The sequence below is a fragment of the Bufo bufo genome, chromosome 1 (genome assembly GCF_905171765.1).
Source record: "Bufo bufo chromosome 1, aBufBuf1.1, whole genome shotgun sequence".
In the NCBI taxonomy this organism is placed as follows: Eukaryota; Metazoa; Chordata; class Amphibia; order Anura; family Bufonidae; genus Bufo; species Bufo bufo.
This window is the reverse complement of record NC_053389.1, coordinates 734972385-734998550: the sequence shown is the minus strand read 5'-3', so window position 1 is coordinate 734998550 and position 26166 is coordinate 734972385. Positions and strand designations below refer to the sequence as shown.

Below are 26166 nucleotides of genomic sequence, written 5' to 3'. Positions count from 1 at the left end.
CCTGGCAACAGCACATGCATGCAGCTAGTAATGGGCATCATTAAGCCTTTGGCTCTAATGGTTTAATATACCGAATTTAAACTTAACGCAGTAGCGCTCGCCTGTACCCCACGCTGCACTGCCATAATGGCCTCTGATGGATGGGCCTGTTTATCAGAGGCCTCCATTCACAAGTTCACCTGTATTTCCTGGAGCGCAGCGCCCAGGAATTTGGTAAGCAAATCTGCATGGAAACATAAAGATGGATTTATGATGTTATGTAACTCTTAGAATTCTGTAATGTATTGGATAACACTGACAGCATTATGTCAGTGTTATCAAATACATTCCAGAACTGTATTGGATAACACTGACATAATGCTGTCAGTGTTATCCAATACATTACAAAATTCTAAGGATTACATAGCATCATAAATCAATATAATGCTTTGCGATCTCGGCAGTGCTGCGCTGCGAGTCCTGGGCGTCATACTTGCCCATCTGAAAGAAGCCTTATGGCTTGCTTTCGAAAATGGCTTTCTTCTTACCACTTTTCCAAAAAGGCCAAATTTGTGTAGTACATGGCTAATAGTTGTCTTGTAGACAAATTCTCCCACCGGAGCTGTGGATCTCTGCAGCTCCTCCCGAGAGACCATGGGCCTCTTGGCTGCTTCTCGAATTAGTGCTCTCCTTCACTGGGCTGTCAGTTTAGGTGGACGGCCATGTCTTGGTAGGTTTGCAGTTGTGCAATACTCCTTCCATTTTCAGATGATAGATTGAACAGTGCTCTATGAGATGTTCAGAGCTTGGGATATTTATATGTTAACCTAACCCTGCCTTACACTTCTCAACAACTTAATCCCTGACCTGTCTGGCGTGTTCCTTGGTTTTCATGATGCTGTTTGATCACTGATGTTCTCTAACAAACATCTGAGGCCTTCACAGAACAGCTGTAGTTGTACTGAGAATAAATGACACACAGGTGGGCTCTATTTACTAATTGATACGCCTAAATAAAATCCAGTGTTACCAATTGCCTTCAGAAGTCACCTAGAGTACAGAGGGCTGAATACAAATGCATGCCACACTTTTCAGATTTATAGTTATTAAAAAAAATTAAAACCATGTATCATTTCTTTTCACTTCACACATACTTGCTACTTTGTGTTGGTCTGTCACATAAAATCCCAATAACATACATTTAAGGGCTCTTTCACACCTGCGTTATTGTCTTCCGGCATAGAGTTCCGTCGTCGGCGCTCTATGCCGGAAGAATCCTGATCAGGATTATCCTAATGCATTCTGAATGGAGAGAAATCCGTTCAGGATGTCTTCAGTTCCGGAACGGAACGTTTTTTGGCCGGAGAAAATACCGCAGCATGCTGCGCTTTTTGCTCCGGCCAAAAATCCGGAACACTTGCCGCAAGGCCGGATCCGGAATTAATGCCCATTGGAAGGCATTGATCCGGATCCGGCCTTAAGCTAAACGTCGTTTCGGCGCATTGCCGGAGCCGACTTAGCTTTTTCTGAATGGTTACCATGGCTGCCGGGACGCTAAAGTCCTGGCAGCCATGGTAAAGTGCAGTGGGGAGCAGTATACTTACCGTCCGTGCGGCTCTCCGGGCGCTCCAGAGTGACGTCAGGGCGCCCCAAGCGCATGGATCACGTCATCCATGCGCATGGGGCGCTCTGACGTCATTCTGGAGCGCCCCGGGAGCCGCACAGACTGTAAGTATACCGCTCCCCCGCTCCCCGCTCCTACTATGGCAGCCAGGACTTTAATAGCGTCCTGGGTGCCATAGTAACACTGAAAGCATTTGGAAGACGGTTCCGTCTTCAAATGCTTTCAGTACACTTGCGTTTTTCCGGATCCGGCGGGCACCTCCGGCAACGGAAGTGCATGCCGGATCCCAACAACGCAAGTGTGAAAGAGGCCTTAGTTTGTGGATGTAACGTGAAAAAAAAATGTTCAAGGGGTATGAATACTTATTCAAGGCACTGTGAAATCTAGTGTGGAATGTAAATCTAATGGATCTATATCAACTTAGCGGATAACTGCTTTTATTGTATTTGTTGCTAACTGCAATTGTACAAAACTTTTTTAGATGTCAATGGAGGGAGCTGCGCATGTGTGGCCACCACTTCATTAACAGCTAGAGATGAGCGAATTTTACCCAAAAATTTGCTTCGGGACGAATTACTTTGTCACGAGGCACATTTTTTTTGTAAGTAGCGGTTGCAATGACAGGGCCATATGTCTCGGAGCGGCATTGATCGTGGGCACGGGAGCGCACAGCATCATAGATTACAATGATGCTGTGCACGTCGGGCCGCCCGCGGGGCTATTGTGCTGCACTAGCATCATTGTAGTCTATGATGCTGTGCGCTCCCGTGCGGGCGATCAATGCCGCTCCGGGACATATGGCCCGCTAACAGACCGTATATCTCGGAAGGCATACGGTCGTGGGCAAGAGGCCTCAGATCATAGATCCGAAGTTTATCCATTCAAACACCGGTTTAATGCTGTCTGGAGACCTGTCTCTGTATTAACATAGTAACATACATAGTACATAAGGCCGAAAAAAGACATCTGTCCATCCAGTTCGGCTTGTTATCCTGCAAGTTGATCCAGAGGAAGGCGGAAAAAAACCCTGTGAGGTAGAAGCCAATTTTCCCTCTGTGGAGAAAAAAAATTTTCACCCAAAGTCACGCGAGACTTCAGTGAATGAATTTGGTATTCATTTCTGTCTTTAAAAACATTTCAACTTCGGAATACGAATATGGGTTTGGCACCAGCTGGTATATCGGTACCAAACCCGACTTTGGATTGCTAATTTGAAACATTTTTATGAAGTCTCGCGCAACTTCGGGTTAAACAGATTTTACCTTCACGGAGGCAATACATTTTAGAGACTGCGATTCAAAGCTTGATTTGCTGCAAAAAGGCATGCAGCTATGTCTTAGGCAGATCTGTGACTGAGACATAGTCACTGCCACTGCCCTATAAAAGTCTCTCAGAGGCTACTTTTGGGTAGTGTACCCCTTGGCGAGAGATTGTTGAGTGCTAGACATGCCTTGGTTATGTGGGAGCACACAGGCTCCAGCCAGACCATCAGTAGAGAGGATAATTTGATCCAACAAGCATGAGCAGTTCCCACAGTTCCATTAGCCATCATCCAGACCAAGGTCGCAAACTGTCCAGAAACTTTTTTTCCTATGTCCATGAAAAAAATTAGATGTGACTGTGATTTTTTGGGAGGCTGGTGGTAGTGATGGACGAACATCTGCCGGGATGATTCGCAAACGCGCGCTCGGGATCAAATGTTTGTGAACTGTGCGTTCGCATCGCGCCCATTGATTTTAATAGCAGGTGAACCAGAAAAAACTTCAGGTCATATTTGCAGCCACCAAATACAAACTATGAGTGCACAAATAGTCCCACAACATGGGCAGTGACATACCTGAGGGGGATCATTAGCAAAAATTCCCACAAAAAATATGTATTTTAACCAGGGGCCATTTTTATGCGTCTTAAAGGGAAACTCTCAAAAATGTGCCCTGCTGGAGCCTAGAGTATTTTTATTTCCTATCAGTTTGATGTATACAAATGTGCAGCACTCCACCTTTTTGTATCCTGCAAAGTCCATTTAAAAAATGCATACGTTAATGTAAAAAAAAATTCTACTATGGAACTGTATGGTGAACGGACGCCACTATACGGCATCTGTTAATGCATACATTTTTGGTATGCATTAAATGGATGGCAAAAATAGGATGTGAACCCAGCCCTAGTGTCAGAATAAGCCCCAGTACACAGCGGAGCAGCGTGGCGGAGAGGGGAGGCCGCCATGTACTGACTGAGCGCTACCTGGTGCTTGTGGTCAGGGATGAGGACTGTGCTTCTCAAGGGTCATTTTCTGCTGGGAAATACAGGGCACAGTATAATACACTAGAATCTATATAATATAAAGATATTATCCCTACCCCCGAATGATAATACAATTAGGTGGTCATTTATTATATAGAAATACGTCTATATTAGGCGTATTTCTGACACAGATTGTGGTGCAAAGGTCCTTAGCACCGCAATCAGCATATTTTTCCCGCTTATGCCAGGTCTAAAAAAGGATGGCGTGGGCAGGGAAAGGGATACAGTTATGGCCATCCAGATATTGGATACCACCGCCATACATTGACCGAACAACACCTCTGTACCGTGACCGGATAAAAGGGTATAAGAGGGCACAGTACAGGGAATGACTAGGGGCACTGCACAGGGTGTGGTAAGAGGGCACAATGCAGGGTATAAGGGGTCACAGTACGGGGTGAGGGGCACAGTCACATGACCCTGTGACATTAGAAGGTCCTTATGGTGAATGCGTTTCATACACCACCATAATGAGAGGCAGAGGAGTGAGACAAGGGTGTGATTATGTGGCTAGAGATAAAAAATGTAACTTGTCGCCAGTACAGGCCCCAAAAATTAGCCAATAGGCATTCACCTGACAGCAAAAAGGGGTTCCTCGCTTCTCAGAGCGTCCACATCGGTCGTTTACCCGATGTAGTCGGACACCTACTGTGATGACTATTGTGCAGGTACAACACAGGATTGTACAAAATAACCAATATCTCGTAGGATGGAATTCTGCTGTGTATAAGAGAAGTGTCTCCTGTGAAGGCACGGAAGTAATGCAAACAGCAAATGGGTCCACCTGCTGGCCAGTCAGGAGTATGACAAGCTGACAGATGGAGGATATTTCTGTGTGGGTGCTGTCAATGTTTAGAAAGGAGAACATCCGGACTGAACACTGACCCATTCAGTTTAACTAAACTGGTATCTTCAGTCCATGTAGAGAAAATCACAGCATCTTCCATCTCTATCCATTTTTCCACAAGACATTCAAACTAATGTGACACCATACAGACTCCATACGTATGTTGTCCATTTTAAAAGTCATAGGGGAGATTTATCAAAACTAGTGTAAAGGAAACCACAGCAACCAATCAGATTCCACCTTTTATTTTTTAGAGCACCTTTGGAAAATGAAAGGAGATGTCTGATTGGTTGCTATGAGCAACTAAGCCAGTTCTACTTTACACCAGTTTAGATAAATCTCCCTGTTTTCGCCTGAAACACAGAGAAGTATGTCATTGCTTGTCTGAAAGCGGCCTTAGGCCATGTTCACTTCTGCATCCGAGACTCCATTAGGAGTCTATGTCACAGATTCCACTAAAAAATCCAGCCAAAATATTGCCAGGCTCCCTGACCCAAACCCAATGGACCCCATTATAGTCAATGGGGTCTGTAAGGCGCTGTTCATTTATGTCACACAATGCTAACACACATCAAAACGTAGCCTTACAGGGGTTGTTCACCCCTTGGGGACCTTTCCTGCAGACCCCCAGAGTGACCGTACCCACAGTGGGCAACATACTGGCCTGACCCCTGCTGCTGGTTCCCGGCTTCATTGCTCCCCCTTGGGCGCCGCAGGTCTCCCCACATGAAAATCCAGTTTGATGTGGGGGCTGCAGACCACGAGCATGTCACCCATTCATCATGTGACCAAGTGACAACACATGGGTGACAAGTCACTGCTGCAGCCAGTCGTTGGCTGTGGCGGTCACGTGACTCATGTCAAACCGGATGTTGAAGGGGGCGACATGAGACCTGCAGCACCTGAGGGCCAACCATGAGGCCGGAACCCAGAGACGGGGGTTGTATATGTTTTAGTTTGCTGACGCCCCTGTATAGAATGGAGTAATCACCTACTATGCAATTCTACACAGTAAATACCAATGTATGCTGGCACAACTAAAGCCAAAATGCCAGTCTGTGGACTCAGTTAGGTGAGCTAGGGCCTATGGATATGACAGACCTGCACACAGGGAACTTTCCCGACTCCTATGCCAAACATACATGGCAAACACAGTGTGAATGCACCCATAGAGGGCACTGTCTAGGGCAGGGGTGCACAACCTTTTTTGGTCTGGGGGCCGCATTGTCACATCGCTCTGGGGGCCACAAATAAAAAAAATGTTGATCGGCGCTCATCTGCCTATTACACAAGCCAGTGCAAAGTGACTGGGGAGGAGTGATCGCTGCCACAGTCGTGCTGCAGATAATAGGACATCTTTCATCCTGATAAAATATGCAAATCAGCCGACAAATGAGCGATTTCTTGTTTATCGACTGATCGGCTGCACGATTATACCGGCCAGATATCAGATATCAGCGCTCCTATGAACACTTGTTCCCAGTAATTGTCCCAAATATTGTGCTGCAGCATAGCCCCTGAAACCGAAGAGTTATACTTACCTGCTCCCCGCCTCTCCGGTTCTTCAAACTGCCTCCGCTGTGTACACCTGGCAGTGCATGGACATGGTCATACCCCACTCCAGACAATGACTGGCTTAGGCGGTGATGTGGCCACAAGCAGCGTGTCATTGACTGAAGCCGTGCAAGTGACCATGGTTATGCACTGTCAGGTGTGAACAGAGCAGGAACCGGAAGGCGGGGGCAGCGCAGAGGACCAGAGCGGAGTGGAGCAGGTAAGTATGTATTTTCTATTTCAGAGGCCATGCTCCAGGCCTCATTTTTACCAGAAAAGTGGCGACATTTCCTTCCATCCTGCCTCCTATTTATAAATCGGCGGTTTCCTTCATTGCAGAGGACGGAGCTCACTGGTTATCACCATCTCCTGCCAATCCAGTTATAGGTGTCCTGCAGTAACCAGTATGCACATTACCTTGCTAGTGGGGAAGGCGCCTATTGGTTAACGCTTGAATGACCAGACACTTTTTTGTGATTTAGCACGCATGGTGGTTCAAATGGTTGTAACTATCTTATTTGTTGGACTACGAAGATAATTTTTGCAACAATTTTTTTGGGGGGGAAACTATACAAAACGTTTTTAAAAAGTATATATTTTTTCAAACTACAGCTCCTTATTCTTTAAATATGCAAACTGACACCAAAATAAATTATTATAATTAGTTCTCTATTTTGTGTATTTTGCTATATAATAGGAAAAGTTTCACGTGAATGGGGCGGTAATGGTGACGGTTTTGATTGGTGTGGGTGTCTTTTCTTTTATGTATGATTTTTTTTTTAACTTAATATATTTCTGCTACATAATATGTCCCCCAAGCAAAATTAAATTTTGCACTTTTTCATAAAAAGACACTGTGGTGGGACAGTGAACACTCTCTTTTTTTAAGCACTTTTTTCTTTATATTTTTATTTTTTAATTTATTTAGTTTTCAAATTTTTTAAAATCATTTTTTTACTTTTTTTAAAATATATTTTTACCACATAATTTGTCCCCAAGAGGTCACTGAAAGACCTTTGGGAGACAATAAGTGACTTTTTTTTAATATACTATTTCCACTGTAACTGGAGCATCCAAAGGAGCCCCAGTTAGGCTACTTTCACACTTGCGGCAGAGAGATCCGGCAGGCAGTTCCGTCGCCGGAACTGCCTGCCGGATCAGGCAAAATGTATGCTAACTGATGGCATTAGTAAGACTGATCAGGATCCTGATCAGTCTTAAAAATGCCTGATCAGTCGAAAAAATGCATTGAAATGCCGGATCCGTCTTTCCGGTGTCATCCGGCAAAAACGGATCCGGCATTTATTTTTTCACCTTTTTTTCAGTCTGCGCATGCGCATACCGGAATGACGGATCCGGCATTCCGGTATTCTGAATGCCGGATCCGGCACTAATACATTCCTATGGGAAAAAATGCCTGATCCGGCGTTCAGGCAAGTCTTCAGTTTTTTTAGCCGGAGATAAAACCGTAGCATGCTACGGTTTTCTCTTTTGCCTGATCAGTCAAAACGACTGAACTGAAGACATCCTGATGCAAACTGAACGGATTACTCTCCATTCAGAATGCATGGGGATATGCCTGATCAGTTCTTTTCCGGTATAGAGCCCCTGTGACGGAACTCTATGCAGGAAAAGAAAAACGCAAGTGTGAAAGTAGCCTAACAGGGAAACCAGCCTGCTGCGGGGGCTTTGTACCAGGGCAGCGCTCCTCTGTTCCCGAGACACCCAGAGATCACGTGATCGCTGGGTCTACACTGCAGAGCGCTCATAGAGAAGAAGGCAGAAGCACTAATAAAGCGCTTCTGTCTTCTGCTCGGCTTCCCCGCTCTCACTAATACCCGGGGACCCTTTCTGCTCCTGCTACAGTGCAGGAGCAAAACCTGTGATCCATCTGCTGTGCGGCGCTCTGTGCAGAATAACAGCTGATTGCAGGATCAGCTGTGTTTCTGCCCAGCAGGGCGGGGGCCGCAGGTTGTGCACCCCTGGTCCAGGGCGATTGCATCATTGTGCAGCACTTGGCACCAGTAGGTGTACATGAGACCAGTGTACCCACTTGTGCTGTTCCTGAAATATCCCTAGAAACATTCATTTCAAGATGTACATCTCCAATTTGTATTATGTCCTAGCTACCTTGCAGAAAGAGCTGCAATACCAAACCTAGCCCATGGACAATGAATTAAAAGATAAAAATTAAGCAACTTTCCCATTTTGTGTATACAGCTCTGGTGCAGACCTATGTGTCGTATGGTAGCAGACTACAAACAAACCCTCTCCGTAGTCTCACCATGCAGTCATGTTATTTTTTTCCGTCTGTACTATTTCTGTCTGCAGATTAAAGGGGTTGTCCGGGCTCAGAGATGAACCCGGACATACCCACAATTTTACCCAGGCAGCCCCCCTGACAAGAGCATCGGAGCAGATCATGTTCCGATGCTCTCCTTTGCCCTGCGCTGGATCACGCAGGGCAAAGGCACTTTTTGGAGATCCGGTGACGTACTGGGTTCTCCATAAGGACTGCTAGGTGGAGGCTTCCGCCCAGCAGTGAGCCTGGTGATGTCACTGGCACTAATGGGCGGGCTTTAGCACTGCTCTAGCCTGTAAAACGGCTAAGGCAGCGTTAAAGCTCGCCCATCTGAAGCGGTGACATCACTGGGCGGAAGCCTCCACCTAGCAGTATAAAAATATAAAAAAACAGCCCTTGCCTGAGCAATACAGCACAGAGCAAGGGAGATCTCATATCACAGGGCCTACCTGGGGTAAAGTGTGGGTATGCCCAGGGTCAGCTCTGAACCCGGACAACCCCTTTAACAAGAAGGATGGGAAGGAGTACGGTCCACACGAGATCTGCACAGGAGCTGCACGATTTCTTTAGCGAGACTATTTGCAAAGCTGCATTGCTTCAGATACCCTAAATATAAAATGCCACAACCCTGCACACTGTTACTCCACTTTATTAGAATATGCGTCTTCTATTCTAGGTAGCAAAACTATAATGTGCAATGTCTGTAGCTTCATATAAATAGATCTGCTTTCTGCAGCCGCATGAAATATTGCAGGAATGCCCTCGTCACATCTCAGGTAGGTACAGCAGGGTGTCTCCACGGTGGGTGACGTCTTCAGTGTTTTGGGACAGACGTGAATATCCTGAGCCCGTGCATGGATTTAATCTCCTCCTGAAGAGCCTACAAGAGGAACGACATGTATTCAATGACCGTACATATAGAATACATAGAACCTATATGAGAACAGAGTTTAACCCTCTAAAGACCAGGCTAGCCTTCGTCTCTCCATTCTGAAATTAAAATGACTTTTCTATACTTCAGAACTGGAGACATAAGGGGGAGATTTATCAAACTGGTGTAAAGTAGAACTGGCTTAGTTGCTCATAGAAACCAATCAGATTCCTCTTTTCATTTTTCAAAGGAGCTGTCAAAAATGAAAGGTGGGATCTGATTGGTTGCTATGGGCAACTAAGCCAGTTCTACTTTACACCAGTTTGATAAATGACCCCTATAATCTCCTATCTGCATGTTATACATATGACCACTCGCCACTTTACAACGACTCCTTTCATGCAGGGCCCTAAGCTATTAGCACAGCATGGCGACTGCCTGCAGAGGAGAGGGGGCACCCAGGAGCCACAAAGCAGCCCTGGAGCACACCACTCAACAGCTGCCATATAGTACCGCACCATGTGAACAGGCCACAAAAGTTCGCCTTTCCATGTGGCCTCAGACAGCTCTGGATGCGCGGTCCATCCAGGTCTCCTTATCCGAAATTCCAAAGCAACATGGAATCTGTTTTATTTGCAAGACAAGTTGTAGTTTCTACATGTACGTTTTAGGGTACATATAGGTTAGTGCTCAATAATAGCATAATTTACAGGATTTTTATTTTTTAAAGTGCATATACAGTGGGGGAAATAATTATTTGACCCCTCACTGATTTTGTAAGTTTGTCCAATGACAAAGAAATGAAAAGTCTCAGAACAGTATCATTTCAATGGTAGGTTTATTGTAACAGTGGCAGATAGCACATCAAAAGGAAAATCGAAAAAATAACTTTAAATAAAAGATAGCAACTGATTTGCATTTCATTGAGTGAAATAAGTATTTGAACCCTCTAACAAAAAAAGACTTAATACTTGGTGGAAAAACCCTTGTTTGCAAGCACAGAGGTCAAACGTTTCTTGTAATTGATGACCAAGTTTGCGCACATTTTAGGAGGAATGTTGGTCCACTCCTCTTTGCAGATCATCTCTAAATCCCTAAGGTTTCGAGGCTGTCTCTGTGCAACTCTGAGCTTGAGCTCCCTCCATAGGTTTTCGATTGCATTAAGGTCCGGAGACTGACTAGGCCACTCCATGACCTTAATGTGCTTCTTCTTGAGCCACTCCTTTGTTGCCTTTGCTGTATGTTTTGGGTCATTGTCGTGCTGGAACACCCATCCACGACCCATTTTCAGTTTCCTGGCAGAGGGAAGGAGGTTGTCGCTCAGGATTTCACGATACATGGCTCCGTCCATTTTCCCGTTTATGCGAATAAATTGTCCTGTGCCCTTAGCAGAAAAACACCCCCAAAGCAAAATGTTTCCACCCCCATGCTTGACGGTGGGGACGGTGTTTTGGGGGTCATAGGCAGCATTTTTCTTCCTCCAAACACAGCGAGTTGAGTTAATGCCAAAGAGCTCTATTTTGGTCTCATCAGACCACAGCACCTTCTCCCAGTCACTCTCTGAATCATTCAGGTGTTCATTGGCAAACTTCAGACGGGCCTGCACATGTGCCTTCCTGAGCAGGGGGACCTTGCGAGCCCTGCAGGATTTTAATCCATTGCGGTGTAATGTGTTTCCAATGGTTTTCTTGGTGACTGTGGTCCCTGCTAATTTGAGGTCATTAACTAACTCCTCCCGTGTAGTTCTAGGATGCTTTTTCACCTTTCTCAGAACCATTGACACCCCACGAGGTGAGATCTTGCGTGGAGCCCCAGAGCGAGGTCGATTGATGGTCATTTTGTGCTCCTTCCATTTTCGAACAATCGCACCAACAGTTGTCACCTTCTCTCCCAGCTTCTTGCTAATGGTTTTGTAGCCCATTCCAGCCTTGTGCAGGTCTACAATTTTGTCTCTGACATCCTTGGACAGCTCTTTGGTCTTTCCCATGTTGGAGAGTTTGGAGTCTGCTTGATTGATTGATTCTGTGGACAGGTGTCTTTTATACAGGTGACTAGTTAAGACAGGTGTCCTTAATAAGGGTGACTAATTGAGTAGAAGTGTCTAACCACTCTGTGGGAGCCAGAACTCTTAATGGTTGGTAGGGGTTCAAATACTTATTTCACTCAATGAAATGCAAATCAGTTGCTATCTTTTATTTAAAGTTATTTTTTCGATTTTCCTTTTGATGTGCTATCTGCCACTGTTACAATAAACCTACCATTGAAATGATACTGTTCTGAGACTTTTCATTTCTTTGTCATTGGACAAACTTACAAAATCAGTGAGGGGTCAAATAATTATTTCCCCCACTGTATGTATTGCACATGTTATGACGCTTATGAGGATAACAAAAATGTGGTTATATATATTTATATATATATATATATATATATATATATATATATATATATAAAAAATTTTTTTATTTAAAGGCGATTTTATTTTACAGGGATTTTCATTAAATGTATTTTCGGTACAGTATACTGCCACATTGTATACTTATGTATGCCAGACAGTGTATAGTGCCTGTGCATGCCCTTTTACGAGAGACAGCCCTGGGAGCCCTTATCTGGTCACAGGCTGCCTCCATAGTGTCACTGAGGCTGCTGATGAAAGCTACAAGGGGTCCCCCTCACTTCTACCAGGATGTGACATGGCTTGATCGTGGCACTGAGACAGTTGACTATTGGGATGCCAGCAGTTGGTGGGAATACGGGTGTGTATTACAGCTCTGATCCTGCCACGGGCACAGTGGCAGTGCCTGTGCACCGACATAATAGTATAAAAGCTGCTTCAGACACCCAAGGCCTATTACTGCGTCAACATGTGAGAAAGGGTTAACACAAGTGAGAATGAGGAAGTAAAATACAGTCCTCACCTGATTAACCATCTGATGCTGCTGAACTGTGCGCTTCTCTTTGAATTCTTCAGACTCAACATGGATCTCATACATCGCCCCGCATCCTCCTGTAATAAACAGACCTGCATCATATATGGACCGCTATCCACAAAATATGAGTGTTCTATCCATGCAATATCTACCGTATCTATCCATCTAATACATATGCTGTGTCGGTTTGTAACAGAAATACTGCCACCATGTGGTTGGATAACCACATGACATGCTAAAATATTTACCCCTCTGACTGTCTGTGTTGGTCCAATGTTCATATGTGCCTGCATTGCTGAGAAAACAATAATTGCTCTTACCGGTAATTGTTTTTCTTGAAACCCATGACGGCACCCATGCGACTAGGACCTCCCATCCAGGACAGGAAACCTGAAGAGATAAAATGGTTCACACCCCCACCACACCTCAGTAGGGGGGACTACAGCTTGTAGCACTTTCCTCCCAAAGGCAGCATCTGAGTCAAGATACAGTCTGTAATGTCTAAAAAAGGTATGTGGACAGCTCCAAGTAGCAACTCTGCAAATCTGTGTCAGAGAAGCATCTGCCCTCTTCGCCAAAGAGGCCACCATAGCCCTGGTAGAATGAGCTCCAAACCCTGTTAGAGGAGGTAGGCTAAGGGAAGAATAGGCAAGGGAAATAGCATTCTTTACCAATCTAGCAATAACACCAGTAGAAACCTTGTGGCCCCTATATTAACCCTGAAAGTGGATAAGGAGATTCTCACCTATCCTCCAAGGTGACGTGGAATCTAGGTAAAACACTAGACATCTTCTAGGCAATGGAATTTTTCTTCTGATGTATTGGCTGTGGATTTAAAGGGGTCTGGGCTATGACCTAGGAAGGTAGAAAAAAATATTCCAAACTTTAATATATTTTTTTAGAGGTAACCGCCTTCCTACTTTTCAGCAAGGTGGAGACCACTTTGTCAGACAATCCCCTTTTCGACCAGACTTCCCTTTCAAAACCCACACCGAGAGATGAAGAACTTCTGGGCTGGGATGAACTAACGGACCCTGTTAAAGAAGATCCTCTCTCAATGGCAGAGTCCTTGGAGGTTGTACCGCCAACCTCAGAAGACTCAAGTACCAGGACCTCTTTGGCCACTTTGGAGCTATCAGAATAACAGCGGCTCCTTCTCGCTCTATTTTCTTCAACAGCTGTGGGATAAGGCAAAATGGAGGGAAGGCATATCCTAACTCTTGGCTCCAGTCCTGTGCTAACCCCACCACTGCTAATGGGCTGTCCAAATGATTGAGGGAGAAGAATCTCTCTACCTTCCTGTTGGCTCTTGATGCAAAAAGATCCACTGTAGGAAGACCATACCTTTGGACTATCTGTAAAAAAAAATATCTTTGTTCAGACACCAGTCTCCCTGTTTTATGGAAACCCGACTGAGGAAGTCCGCTATGACATTCTCCTTCCCCTTCAAATGCACCACTGAAAGAAAAAGCATTCTTTCTTCTGCTATATAAAAGATCTCCTGGCATAGATGTAAAAGGGAAGAGACCCTCGTTCCTCCTTGACGGTTTATGTAGGCCACCGCTGTTGAATTGTCTGAATAGAAAACTATTTTCCTGTTTTTTATTTTCGGAAGAGCCAACTTCAGTGCCATCTCTACTGATTTTAATTTTTTGAACTTGGAGGATGCTTTCCTCTCATTCAAATACCACCTACCTTGCCAGTAACTGTTCTGGGAGTGGGCTCCCCAACCCCAAGGGCTGGCATCTGTGGTAATTATAGTCTGGTCTGAAAATGTCCATGGAGCTCCTGCCGATAGATTTTCTGGCACCGTCCACCACAATAGGGAGAGTCTTGTCTTTGAAGAAAGGTGGAAATTTTGATCCAAGGAACAAGGGGAGTCGTCTCACAATCTTCGGATGTCCGCTTGAAGATCTCTGGAGTGGATCTGTGCATAAGGCACTGCTGGAATCGCTGATGTCATCTGCCCGAGCACTGCTAAGAAAGGAAGACTGACCATACTTGTTCCCTGATTGACTCTCTTCTTGGAAGGGGAAGAAAACTCCTTTGCAGACAGGAGTCTAACTGAATTCCCCAAAAAATGCAAACTTGAGAAGGAATCAAATTTGTTTATTTCCAATTTATTATCCATCCTAAGTTCTCTAAAGTGGAGCAGAGGAATTCTATATCTTTTTCTAGCCCCTCTTTTGACTGAGATGCATCAACTTCCCCTAAACCCAGACTGCTGTTCTTAAAAACTTTTGGGAGGAAGAATGGATTGGAACATGATAATACGCATTTTCCAGATCCAGGCTTGCCATCCAGCAATCCTGGAAGAGAAGACTCACAGTAGATTTTATCGTCTCCATGCAAAATTTCTTGTAGACTAGGGATTTGTTTAATTTCTTCAGATTTAAAATAACTCTGAACGTTCCATTTGGTTTCTTTACCAAAAACAAGGGGGAATAGAACCCTTTTCCCCTCTCTGTCTTGGGGACTAGACAAACTACTCCCTTGTCTAAGAGAGAAAAAACTTCTGATTCCAAAGCCTTCCTTTTCTCCGGATTTTTGGGACGAACTGTCTGAGTGAAAAAATCTGGTGGAGAAAGGAATTCCAGACGAAATCCATTTTATATTACACTTAGGATCCACTTGTTCTGAGAAATAGACCCCCAGGCTGGGAAAAACTGAGATAGTCTTCCTCCCACCTTACTTCTGGTGTCATTGCAGTTTGTCTGTTGGTCTATTGTCCTGGGGTTTGAACAAAAAAAAAAAACATCTTTTAGGAAATTTTTCCCTTTCTCTTCTCTTCTACCACTCTGCCTACCACTTTGTCTTTTTAAAACTGGCCTGGGGTTTACAAAAAAAAATAGTTTTCTGGGGAACCGGAAACTTTTTATCTGAGGCTCACCAAACAACCTAGAACAGTGATGGCGAACCTTTTAGAGACTGAGTGCCCAAAGTGTAACCCAAAACCCACTTATTTATCACAAAGTGCCAACACGGCAATTTAATCTGAATACTACAGTCCAGTATAGTATATCTTCCATGTACTCCATCATTTAGCTATAATAGTCCTCCTACATTCAGTGCGCTGCCTGTGCAGTTCATATTGCGGCCTGCGCTGATGAATGGCAGGAAAAGTCTAAGGCATATTGATGTACCATAGACTTTTTCCAGGGTGAGGGTGCCCACAGAGAGGGCTCTGAGTGCAGCCTCTGGCACCCGTGCCCCAGGTTCGCCATCACTGACCTAGAACCTTCACAGGGGAAAGAGCAAAGTCTAAACTTGGAACCTTGATCCCTTTTCCCCGATTTAAGCCAAATAGCACGCCTTGCTGCGTTTGACATGACACCTGCTCTGGCAGAAAAACAGACCACATCAATAGAAGCGTCTGCAAGGAATTCTGCTGCCTTAAGGAAGGTAGGGAGGGAAGATAGTAAATCCTCTAGGGGTTTTGTCTTTAATATGAGACTCTAGTTGATCTAACCATAGCCTTAAGGACCTGGAGACCCAAGAGGCGGCAATGGCCGGTCTAAGACTTGTTGAGGCACATTCCCAGGCACGTCTAAGATAAAAATCTGCGTTTTTATCTAAAGGATCTCCTAAACAGCCTAAATCATCAAAAAGAAGAGCTGATTTCTTGGCTATTTTAGCTACAGGGGCATCTACGGTAGGAGCTCTGTCCCATACGCCAGCCACTGACTCTTCAAATGGATATTTTCTTTTAACAGAATTCGGTATAAAAAATTTCCTTTCAGGGTTTTTCCATTCTTTCCTAATCAGTGCTTCCATGTTCTTATGAACGGGAAAAACTCTATGACGTTTAGGGCCAAGACCCTCAAATACCTGGTCAGCAATAGTTTTACATCCTATAATTGCATAGTGGTTTTAACGGCTTTTAACAAAGGCTCTGTATCTTCCGGTGGGAATAGAGCCTTCCCCGCTGAATCCTCATCTGAAGAGAAAAATTCAGACGATAAGACCTGGCCGGATTCTATGTCCTCATCCTCCCCAGAAAAATCAGAATCAGAGTCCATTTTATAGGTACACCTTTCTGGTGACTTCGGACGGCTCCGACTGAAGGACTTAATGGAAGTCTTAACTTCAGACCGTACCAAGGCTTTAATGCTTTTAGATAAGCTATGGGATTCTTCCATAACTAACTTGTCCATACAAGCTTGACATAGTGGTTTAACATACGAAGCTGATAAAGCTACTCTACATCCTCCACATTCTTTAGGTTTAGTTTTGCCGGAAAATGTATTTGTTGTTTTTGCTACCTACAAAAATAAAGCAAACAACACCCAATGTTATTAGGAGAGGATAAATCTCACCAACTGTAGAGTCAAGCTTCCCCACTCCTCATGTCCAATACCAGGTTTGTGGGCCTCGAGGGTTCCAAGGGATCGGCACGTTCGGCGTCACCTGGTTCCGACATACCCGTGGAAAATTCCAGACCCTGCACAGCACTGTGTGCGCACCAAGGCTGGCTGTCCCCTCCTGCTGCCGACTTGTAACGCGCCTCGGCTCCTTTTAACTCTAGGCCCAAATACGCCTAATCCATGTAAGAAGGTGCCCTCCCCCTTCCCGCCAGCGCTGCCAGGAATGACCGTATGCACAAAGAGCATCAGAAGTGCGCGCCGCCATCTTGGAAGCGGGCGCCGGCCACCGCACCACTATGGAGCAGGAGCCGCCTGAACACGTCCACAGCGGCTCTCCAATGGGGCTTGGGAGGAGGCAGGAAGCAGGACAGACTTAGGCAACGACTCCCAAGGAGACTTACGTCGCCAGGGATAGGTCCCATTATGGTATTGTAGACCCGGACCTTCCCCAGCCCCCACAGGTGAGAACCAAGTAAGAAAGGAGCAAGAGCTCTTCAGGTACCTCCTATCCGGAGGACAGGAAACCAGAACTGAGGTGTGGTGGGGGTGTGAACCATTTTATATCTTCAGGTTTCCTGTCCTGGATGGGAGGTCCTAGTCGCATGGTTGCCGTCATGGGTGAGGGGAAAAATTATGTTTTAATATATGAAAATGAGCCTCTAGGAGCAACGGGAGCATTGCCATTACACCTAGAGGCTCTGCAACTGCTGCGCCCCCTTTCACTGTCTGATCCTGACAATCAGAGTGCAAAGTCATTATGCCTGGTCCTGTCAATCAAAGTGCAGGGGGCGCAGCAGTTGTAGAGAGAGCAGAGCCTCTAGGAGTAACAGCAACCCCGCCATTGCTCATAGAGACTCATTTGCATATAATAAAACATCATTGTTCTCAGCAATGCAGGTACATATGGACATGGGACCAACACATATGTCTTCAGCTGCCAAGTGCACATGTAACAGGTCAGCCAGTCTCATAGGGACAAATCTGCTGACAGATGCCCTCTAATGATCAAGCAGAGCGCTCATACAGTGCTCTGCTGGATCAATGAGAAAGGTGTACCTCTGCTCACTTCTCTCTCTCCCTGCCTGACAGGGATCTGTATGATCAGGGCAGACAGGAGGGTGCGCAATCTTAAAGAGGAACACAGACATCCTTGCTGAAAGGTCCTAAGATAAAGGGCCTTAATAAAAATACTAGTGTGTGTCAGGTGTGTATAGCAGGGCTGTAGGTATATATATATGTCAGCTGTGTAGCAGACTGTATGCAGCTGTCCAGTAAACGCAGTGTTTGTTAGGTGTGTATATATGTCAGCTATGTAGAAGACATAGTGGCGCCCAGGGATCTAAGTGCACTTACTATTATTCCTGGGCGCCGCTCCGTTCGTCCGCTGTGGCCCCCGGTATTTTCAGCATTCAGAGGAAGGAGGAGGAGACGCCAGTGTCTGTCCTTCTCCCTGACAGCAGCGCTGTCCAATCACAGCACAGAGCCAGGGAGGTTTTTTTTCTCCCTGGCTCTGAGTTCTGCGCTGTGATTGGACAGCGCTGCTGTCAGGGAGAAGGACAGACACTGGCGTCTCCTCCTCCTTCCTCTGAATGCTGAAAATACCGGGGGCCACAGCGGACGAACGGAGCGGCGCCCAGGAATAATAGTAAGTGCACTTAGATCCCTGGGCGCCGCTCTATGCAGCCTGCTGATAAGTTCATATTCTTTGGACCCACGAAAGGTCCTCTTTAAACATTCATTGGTGGTGCAGTGCGCTCTCCCAAAGCCTCGCCCCCCCCCATTATCACTGGCCACAAGTCGTCCCCGTCTCCCCCCCATTGTTATATGGTGGCCACAGGGTCCCCATCCCCTTCATTGGTGGCAGTGGCAGATTACACTGCTGGGGCTCAGATCGTTACCATGGCAGCCAGGACGCTACTGAAGCCTTGGCTGCCATGTTCAGCTCCCTGCTGCTGTGTGCACAGAGCACAGGGCAGCAGGGAGATGTGTGAGATCCTATTCACCCTGATAGAGATCTATCAGGGTGAATAGCACAAGGGATGAAAAGATCCAGGTTCTAGTCCCTAAGGAAAGAAATGGTTATTAAATAAAAAAGTAAAAAAAAAAGTAAAAAAAACACCAAAATACTAAAAGTTTAAATGGCCCCCTTCCCAGTTTTACATATAAAATTTACAAACAATAAAGAACATATTACATATCGCCACGTCCCAAAAAGTGTGAGCTATTAAAATATTAAAAAATATTTCCGCTCGGTGAAGGCCGTAACAGAAAAAAAAACCTCTAAACCACGCAATTCGCCATTTTTAGTCACCTTGTTCCCCAGAAAATGTCCCTGGATGTGAGAGGCATGTGGTGCTGTTTTCTCCTATATGTAGTGCTGGCTCAGTACTGTGACCTGCGTCTCATCTTCTCAAAGTCCTTTTTTTTTTTAATTATATGCATTTTAAATTTGGCGACTAAAAAATTTAATTTGGCTCCTAAATTTTTTAGTTTAGGAGCCAATGGCTCCTGGTCATTTTTTTTTGTCTGGAGCACTGGGAGAGCAATCCGTTCAGGATGCATCAGGATGTCCTCAGTTCAGTCACTCTTATGGTATTTGGCCGGAGAAAGTCCAAAATTCCAGAACACTTGCCGGAATGCAATAATGCCGGATCCAGAACCAACTGTTCCGGCAAAACGGATCCGGTTTTCCGGTCTGCGCATGCGCAGACCTTTAAAAATGCAAAATAAATAAATGCCGGATCCGTTTTTCCGGATGACACCGGAGAGACGGATCCGGTGTTTCAATGCATTTGTTAGACAGATCTGCATCTGGATCAGTCTACAAATGCTATCCGTTTGCACACGGATTTCCGGATCCGGCAGGCAGTTCCCGCGACGGAACTCCCTGCCGGATCTTCACAACGCAAGTGTGAAAGTACCCTTAGTGTATGCATTTTGTATTACAGTCACCGGCCTGGGACGGGCTATCTACTAGTTTATACATAATCCAGTTTTCTAAGATAGGTTTGTTTTTGTAATACATTGACAGCAAGCAGAAATCCAGAAAATGATGAGGAACTGTTGCACAGGGGGGCATCTACGAAGAGCATTATGCCATTTTTATGGAGTAAAAAAGGCACAAATTATGGCACAGGTGCAGAAAGTGGTATAGGTTGTAGCTGCAGCTGACGTACACTTTAGTATCTGGCGCACGGCATCTCAGGCTGTTTTCACATTACCGTTTCATTTTCCGTTTTTTTTTATCCATCAGAAGAACAGAAAAAAGCTCCAGAAAGACAGGGAATTCAAATCGTTGGGAACAGTTTACTCTTCCCCGCAGTACCTTTTACCAATTTCTACAGTTACGGCATGCCTTTTGGGCATAGTTTAAGGCCTTATGCACACGGCCGTTGTTTGGGTCCGCGCCCGAGCCGCAAAAAATGCGGCTCGGATGCGGACCACTTCACTTCAATAGGGCCACAAATGATGCGGACAGCACTCTGTGTGCTGCCCGCATCCGTTGCTCCGTTCCGTGGCCCTGCAAAAAAAAATATAGCATGTCCTATTCTTGTCCATTTTGCGGAGAAGAAAAGGCATTTCTACAATGGGCCGCCCGTTCCGTTCCGCAAATTGCGGAAGGCACACGGGCGGCTTCCGTTTTTTTGTGGATCTGCGGTTTGCGGACCGCAAAAAAACGGAACGGTCATGTGCATGAGGCCTAAAACCTATTATGCAAAGGATCCTGACTAGAGGCTTCACGAAAGGGTTAATATCTTTAATCTATAGAAACCTACTTCCTGAACCTATAGGAGATGGAATACTTCAGGTCAAGCAGAAATGGGAGAAAGATGTAGGCCCCATATCGGCAGACTAGTGGAACGAGGTGTTGGCGCCGACGCCACAGCTCTCAGTTTGCGAGGGGCAGCGTATGTCACAACTATTGCTTATCCACCGAGTATATAGAACTCCATTATTCTTGTACAGGATTGGGGTCAGACCTGATCATTCCTGTGCGAGATGCGGGACGACGGGCTCTTAATCTACTCTACATATGTTGTGGGCACGCACACGGCTGTCGGGCTTTTGGATGAGAGTTTTGAAGACTATTTGGGACGCTTATGGTATCGCAGGGCTAGTATCCTGGGTATATTAGGGTCATGTAGCGGGGGTCACAAGGTACTTCTTAGTGTGTAACGCTTACTATTTCAGGCCCAAATGATGATTGCACAGCACTGGATTCCCCCACAACCCCCACTATTAATGAGTTTCTTGATAGGGTAAATGAAGTGCTGCACCGTGAGAAAGGAGTCTATATGAAAAGGAAACGCGTTTCCAACTTCACGGCACAAACGGTTCTCTGCTAGCGGGCAGTTCCCTCCGTCCCAGCCTGTCGGATCCGTCCTGTAGATTGAGGCAATGCTTCTTCTATTGTATACGTGTGGTCTGCCTGATTTTCGCTATGTTGTACAGTCCTCAGTATGGTAGATTGGTGAGGCATGGCTCTGTGCTGTTGGGTTATAGACGTGGCACTTAGGAACCGTCTCCTTGTTTGGGGATGGGACTTCAGGGACATAGCTGCGTATAACGTTCATCTTTTTTCATTGATACAGTATTTTATGGAATGCTGTAGTCCCTATTTTTTGTATACCATTTGTAAATGTTTAATAAAAATTACCGTATCTGATTTACAAAAAAAAAAACTAAACCCTGAAGCTGTTCTCTCTTCTCACCCAAACGGTTGAGTATGAAATTGTTCCTCACTTGAATGGAAAGGAAATGGGCTGGTACGTGGCTGCAGTTTTGGAATCACAGGTGACCACAGGAGTCCCCATGTCTGGCCATTGTATATAAGATACGTGCAGCCTCCTCATTGTCCTGAACACAAAGGACCAATATCATTTGTTTCCACAGTTTTACTCTTCGTTTGCGTGGAACAATAGACCGTGTGTTTGCCTGGAGACATCATGCTGGGACCCCTTCCCCCCCAAAGAGATCTAATGGATCTCAAGGCATTGTCTACAATCCTGTTTAATGGACTCTTCATTACCTGAAATGTCGACAACTTTCACATTGGTGGCGAGAGGAAACCTTGTCTTCAGCACTTCCATGATCCGGTCTTCTCCTTCAGTCTTTGAGGCAAATGATCTTCTGAGGTTGCAGAGGACACAATTCTGTCCAGAGAGAGAAAATGATATATTGTGGCGCTGAAACCCTCCTCTGATCACTATAAGGAAGGGGCAAAGGGCTGTGTTCCTAAGGTCTGGTGAACATGACCAAATTCATTTTGCGGTCCACAAATCGCCGATCTGCAAATTACGGATCTGGTTCGTATGCCGTCTGCATTTTTATTTTTATTTTTTGCAGACCCGTTGAATTCAATTGGGCTGGATTTTGCGGACATATTCTATCTTTTTGTGGAATGGGGATACGGATGCAGAAAGAACAAAGATGATCCATGTGCTTTCTGCATCCATATGTCGTACCGCAAAAAGATAGAGCATGTCCTATACTTGGCCACAGAACGAAGTCAATGAGTTTGCGAAAACGGTGGATGCAACACGGACGGTATTCGGATTTTGCGGATCTGCAATTTGTAGACTGCAAAATACATAAGGTTGTGTGCATAAGGCCCCCTGCAGATGAGCGCGTGTCACGCTGAGAGTCCGCAACGCAGCTCCCGGCCTGACCGGGTCACATAGCATTATATTGATTTATGATGCTATGTAACCCTTACAGTTCTGGAATGTATTAGATAACACTGGCCGCATTATGTCAGTGTTATTCAATACATTCCAGAACTGTAAGGGTTACATATTATCATAAATCAATGTAATGCTATGTGACCCGGTCAGTGCTGGGAGCTGCGCTGCAGCATGATGAACGCTCGTCTGCAACGGGCCTTAGGCTTTAGGGTGCGTTCAGACATTGTGTATTTACTGCAGATTTTCGGAGAATGGCGCAGAATGTGCTCAGCAAATCTACAGTCAATTACAGTATAATACATATTGGGAGGAGGTTGGAAATGCCCACATGGAGTAAGAACATGTACTGTAAACAGCAAATCTGTGACATCTAAACCCACTCCCTTATGGGGTCGCATCCATTGGTCACAAGGACTTTCAATGTATAGGTCAATGGGATTTAGCTGCGATACCAAGCACAGCCGCTATACACTGTATGACACTGTGCTTGGTATACAATGAAGAGGCCCCCACAAACAGCTGATTGCTGGGGGCGCCGAGAGTCAGACCCCCCAACAATCATATATCAATGACCTATGATGAGTATAGGTCATCAATATTTAAAGGGGTTATCCAACCCCTATAATGACCCCCCCCCCCCTCCCCCCGCCTGGGCATCTCATATAGGTTTTACTTACCCTGTTCGCCGACACCCGCATCGCTCCTGCAGATGACGCTAGCTAGGCTTGTCCCCGTCGCGGATGGCTATTGCCAGCCCCCCCAGATGTTTTGATCCGCAATATGGGGAGATGCAGCAGCGGCCGTGCAGGGAGCGGGGGAGTCATTACAGGGGTTGGATAACCTCTTTAAGTTCTGGAGAACCCGCTCAGGGTTGGTTGAATGCTAACTCAGCTGACAGCTACTACTCCATACACGTGCACTCTTACCTCGTCTGGGTGTGCATGAGTTTTTATGTGGCACAGGGGTATAAGCCACTACCAGACCCCTCCGGCTGCGGTCTATCTCCTGTGGGAGCGACTGATCAGGCATGATGAAATGGCAAAGCCAAAACCTTCTGCCCCCCATTATAGTGATCAGTGGGGCCTCAGCACCCAAACCCCCATCAGTAGAAATAGGACAGGTCAGAACTTCTGGAGATTCAGAAGAACATGGCAGACTGCAGCACACTTTTTTAAGCTTCTCAACACTTTCTGTAAAAGTTTTAAAAAAAAGAAGGTCTGGGCTTAGCAGGAAGGACGGTGCACACCGCAGCCTGCCACAAATTCACACGACCGGATTTTTGGTCCTACCAGGATTTTTAGAGGATCAGATGCGGACCCATGTTGTCCGCCTCCGTATGTCTGTTCTGTGGCCTTGAAAAAAAAAAAAGGAACATGTCCGATTCTTGTCCGTTTTGCAGACAAGAATTTCTAACACAGGGCGGAATGTGCAGGACCACAAAATGTGGGACGCACACGGCTGGTGTCTCCTCACAGCATCGCAAGCACAGCCATTGTATAACAGCCCGGGCAATGCACTTGAGTGCCACTGAGCTGTGACCCACGATCATGATGCGCCACAACCTCTCCAAACAGCTGATCGGCAGGGGTGCCACTGATCAAATGTTGGCCACTTATCCTGAGGATAGGTCATTGATATTATACTTCTGGAAAACCCCTTTAATAAAAGTGTTGAGATACTGCTGCAAGGCGGTGACATCTTGACCTCTAAGGAGTAGAACTGATGACTGGCAGCCGGTGTCTCAACATGGCCGTAAGAAGCCCTGCCCACAGCCATTCACAGGCCGCCGATTTCAATTCTATACGCACGTGATAAAAAACTGAAGGTTTACAAACAATGTCTCTTAGCAACCATCCGTGAAAAACGCATCGCATCCGCACCTGCTTTTTTACCACTGGTCTAATAGTTATCCCCAGTGATGGCCAGTTCGCCGACGAACACATGCGATCTGCCATCTTTATTCCCAAGCCCGGCGATGCAGAGGTAAGTCCTTACCTGTGCCTGCGCCGCGAGCCGTTCTGAAACACATGCGGTCACCGGGAGCAGGCAGTTCCGAGAACAGCCTTCATCGGGCTGTTACTTATAACCGGAATACCCCTTTAAGGGATGAATCCCTGTATACAAAAACCCTACGTGAATTTCCTGCAGAATCTGCGGCCGCCCCTCGGTGTCCGGGTGTGTTCCAGTTTTATGCAATGCTTGATTATATAATAAAGAGTTGTCATTTTCTAATAAACTTATATACTTGTATCTCAGTCTCTCACACGCTTCAAGATCTCTGCTTGCTGGCAGTGTATGGAAACCAGTCCAGGTCGAATACTCTGACAGTAGAGGGTTTGCTATAACTGTACCCAATCTTCTGTGAGCTAGACTGCACTGATACAATGGAGCAAACTGTCAGCGCAGGAGAGAGAGATTTGTGCTGCTGATATAGAGAACTGTCAACTGTAACAAACCCTCAGCGGTGTTCAGGCTTCCCATTATGTATGGACACCTACAGACAGTGAGTACTCACCCTCGTCCTGGAAACCAGGTGCCCGGCCGCCCACATGATCCTCATGAGAAAGTCAATGTCAGTACTGTACAGCCATAGGAATGGTAATATGCGTCGCGTTGGAATGACGTCACCAGGGGCGCCTGCGGCAGCCATGTTTCTTACTGGCACTATGAAGCTATGCCACAACCAGCTGATTTTCGCCCACAATATAGTCTATTTAGCAGATGAAACGACGCACCAAAGCTATGACTATCTGTTTTCTGTTCAGCTACTGCTTCACTTTTGTCACCCGTATTGCCATCAGAAAAACTGGGAGGCGGTGCAAAGTGACGTCATCAATCCGCGCCTACGGCGTCCAGGTCTGGGCGCAGCGTCTATACTGGCCGATAGGGGGAGACGTGGAGAGTGATATCCTGAGGGAATGTGTGTGACTGTATACAGTGGGGGAGATTTATTAAACTGGTGTAAGGAAAACTGGCTTCGGGTTGTTGGATTCCGGCAGGCAGTTCAGTTGTCTGATCAGGAAAACTGTATGCAAACGCTTGTCATTTGCAGGCGGATCAGGATCCTGATCAGTCTGACAAATGCATTGCAATACCGGATCCGTTTTTTTTCGGTGTATTTATTATTTTTCACATTTTTAAAGATCTGCGCATGCGCAGACTTGGAAACTGGATCCGTTTTACCGGGACACTTGATAACAGATCCGGCATTAATACATTTCAATGGTAATTAATGCCAGATCCGGCTTTCAGGAAAGTGTTCCGGAATTTTGGCCGGAGAAAATACCACAGCATGCTGCAGTATTTTCTCCGTCCAAATGCTGTAAAAGTGACTGAAGTGAAGACATCCTGATGCATCCTGAACGGATTGCTCTCCATTCAAAATGCATTAGGATAAAACTGATCAGTTTTTTTCCACTATTGAGCCCCTAGGACGGAACTCAGTGCCGGAAAACTTTAACGCTAGTGTGAAAGTACCCTTAGTTGCCCATAGCAACCTATAATATTCCACCTTACATTTTGCAGTGCCCCCTTGGAAAATGAATGGAGGAATCTGGTTGCTATTAGGGATGAGCGAATCGACTTTGGATGAAACATCCGAAGTGGATTCGCATAAAACTTCATTCTAATACTGTACAGAGCAGGAGCTCCGTACAGTATTAGAATGTATTGGCTCTGATGAGCCAAAGTTATTGCTTTGCGCAATA

The 26166-nt window shown here is 45.7% G+C and overlaps 1 protein-coding gene across 1 annotated transcript; it reads right to left on the bottom strand.

Annotated features, from left to right (window-relative positions):
- Nucleotides 1-9241: 9241 nt before the first annotated feature.
- BOLA3 (bolA family member 3) lies at nt 9242-25124 on the bottom strand. The gene is made up of 4 exons (XM_040415791.1): nt 24975-25124; nt 21805-21928; nt 12400-12488; nt 9242-9490 (listed from the first exon to the last, which is right to left on the bottom strand). Exons 1-4 carry the CDS (start codon nt 25107-25109, stop codon nt 9425-9427), a joined length of 414 nt encoding a protein of 137 aa, XP_040271725.1. The 5' UTR covers nt 25110-25124; the 3' UTR covers nt 9242-9424.
- Between the last annotated feature and the right edge of the window lie 1042 nt (nt 25125-26166).

What these genes read in the sequence shown, in the direction of transcription:
- BOLA3 (XM_040415791.1), bottom strand. Translation starts at nt 25,109, where the DNA reads ATGGCTGCCGCAGGCGCCCCTGGTGACGTCATTCCAACGCGACGCATA. An exon ending in GAAAGTTGTCGACATTTCAG is followed by an intron (nt 12,489 to 21,804) that starts GTAATGAAGAGT and finishes TGTTTATTACAG; the next exon opens with GAGGATGCGGGGCGATGTAT. An exon ending in AGCATCAGATGGTTAATCAG is followed by an intron (nt 9,491 to 12,399) that starts GTGAGGACTGTA and finishes TTCCTCTTGTAG; the next exon opens with GCTCTTCAGGAGGAGATTAA.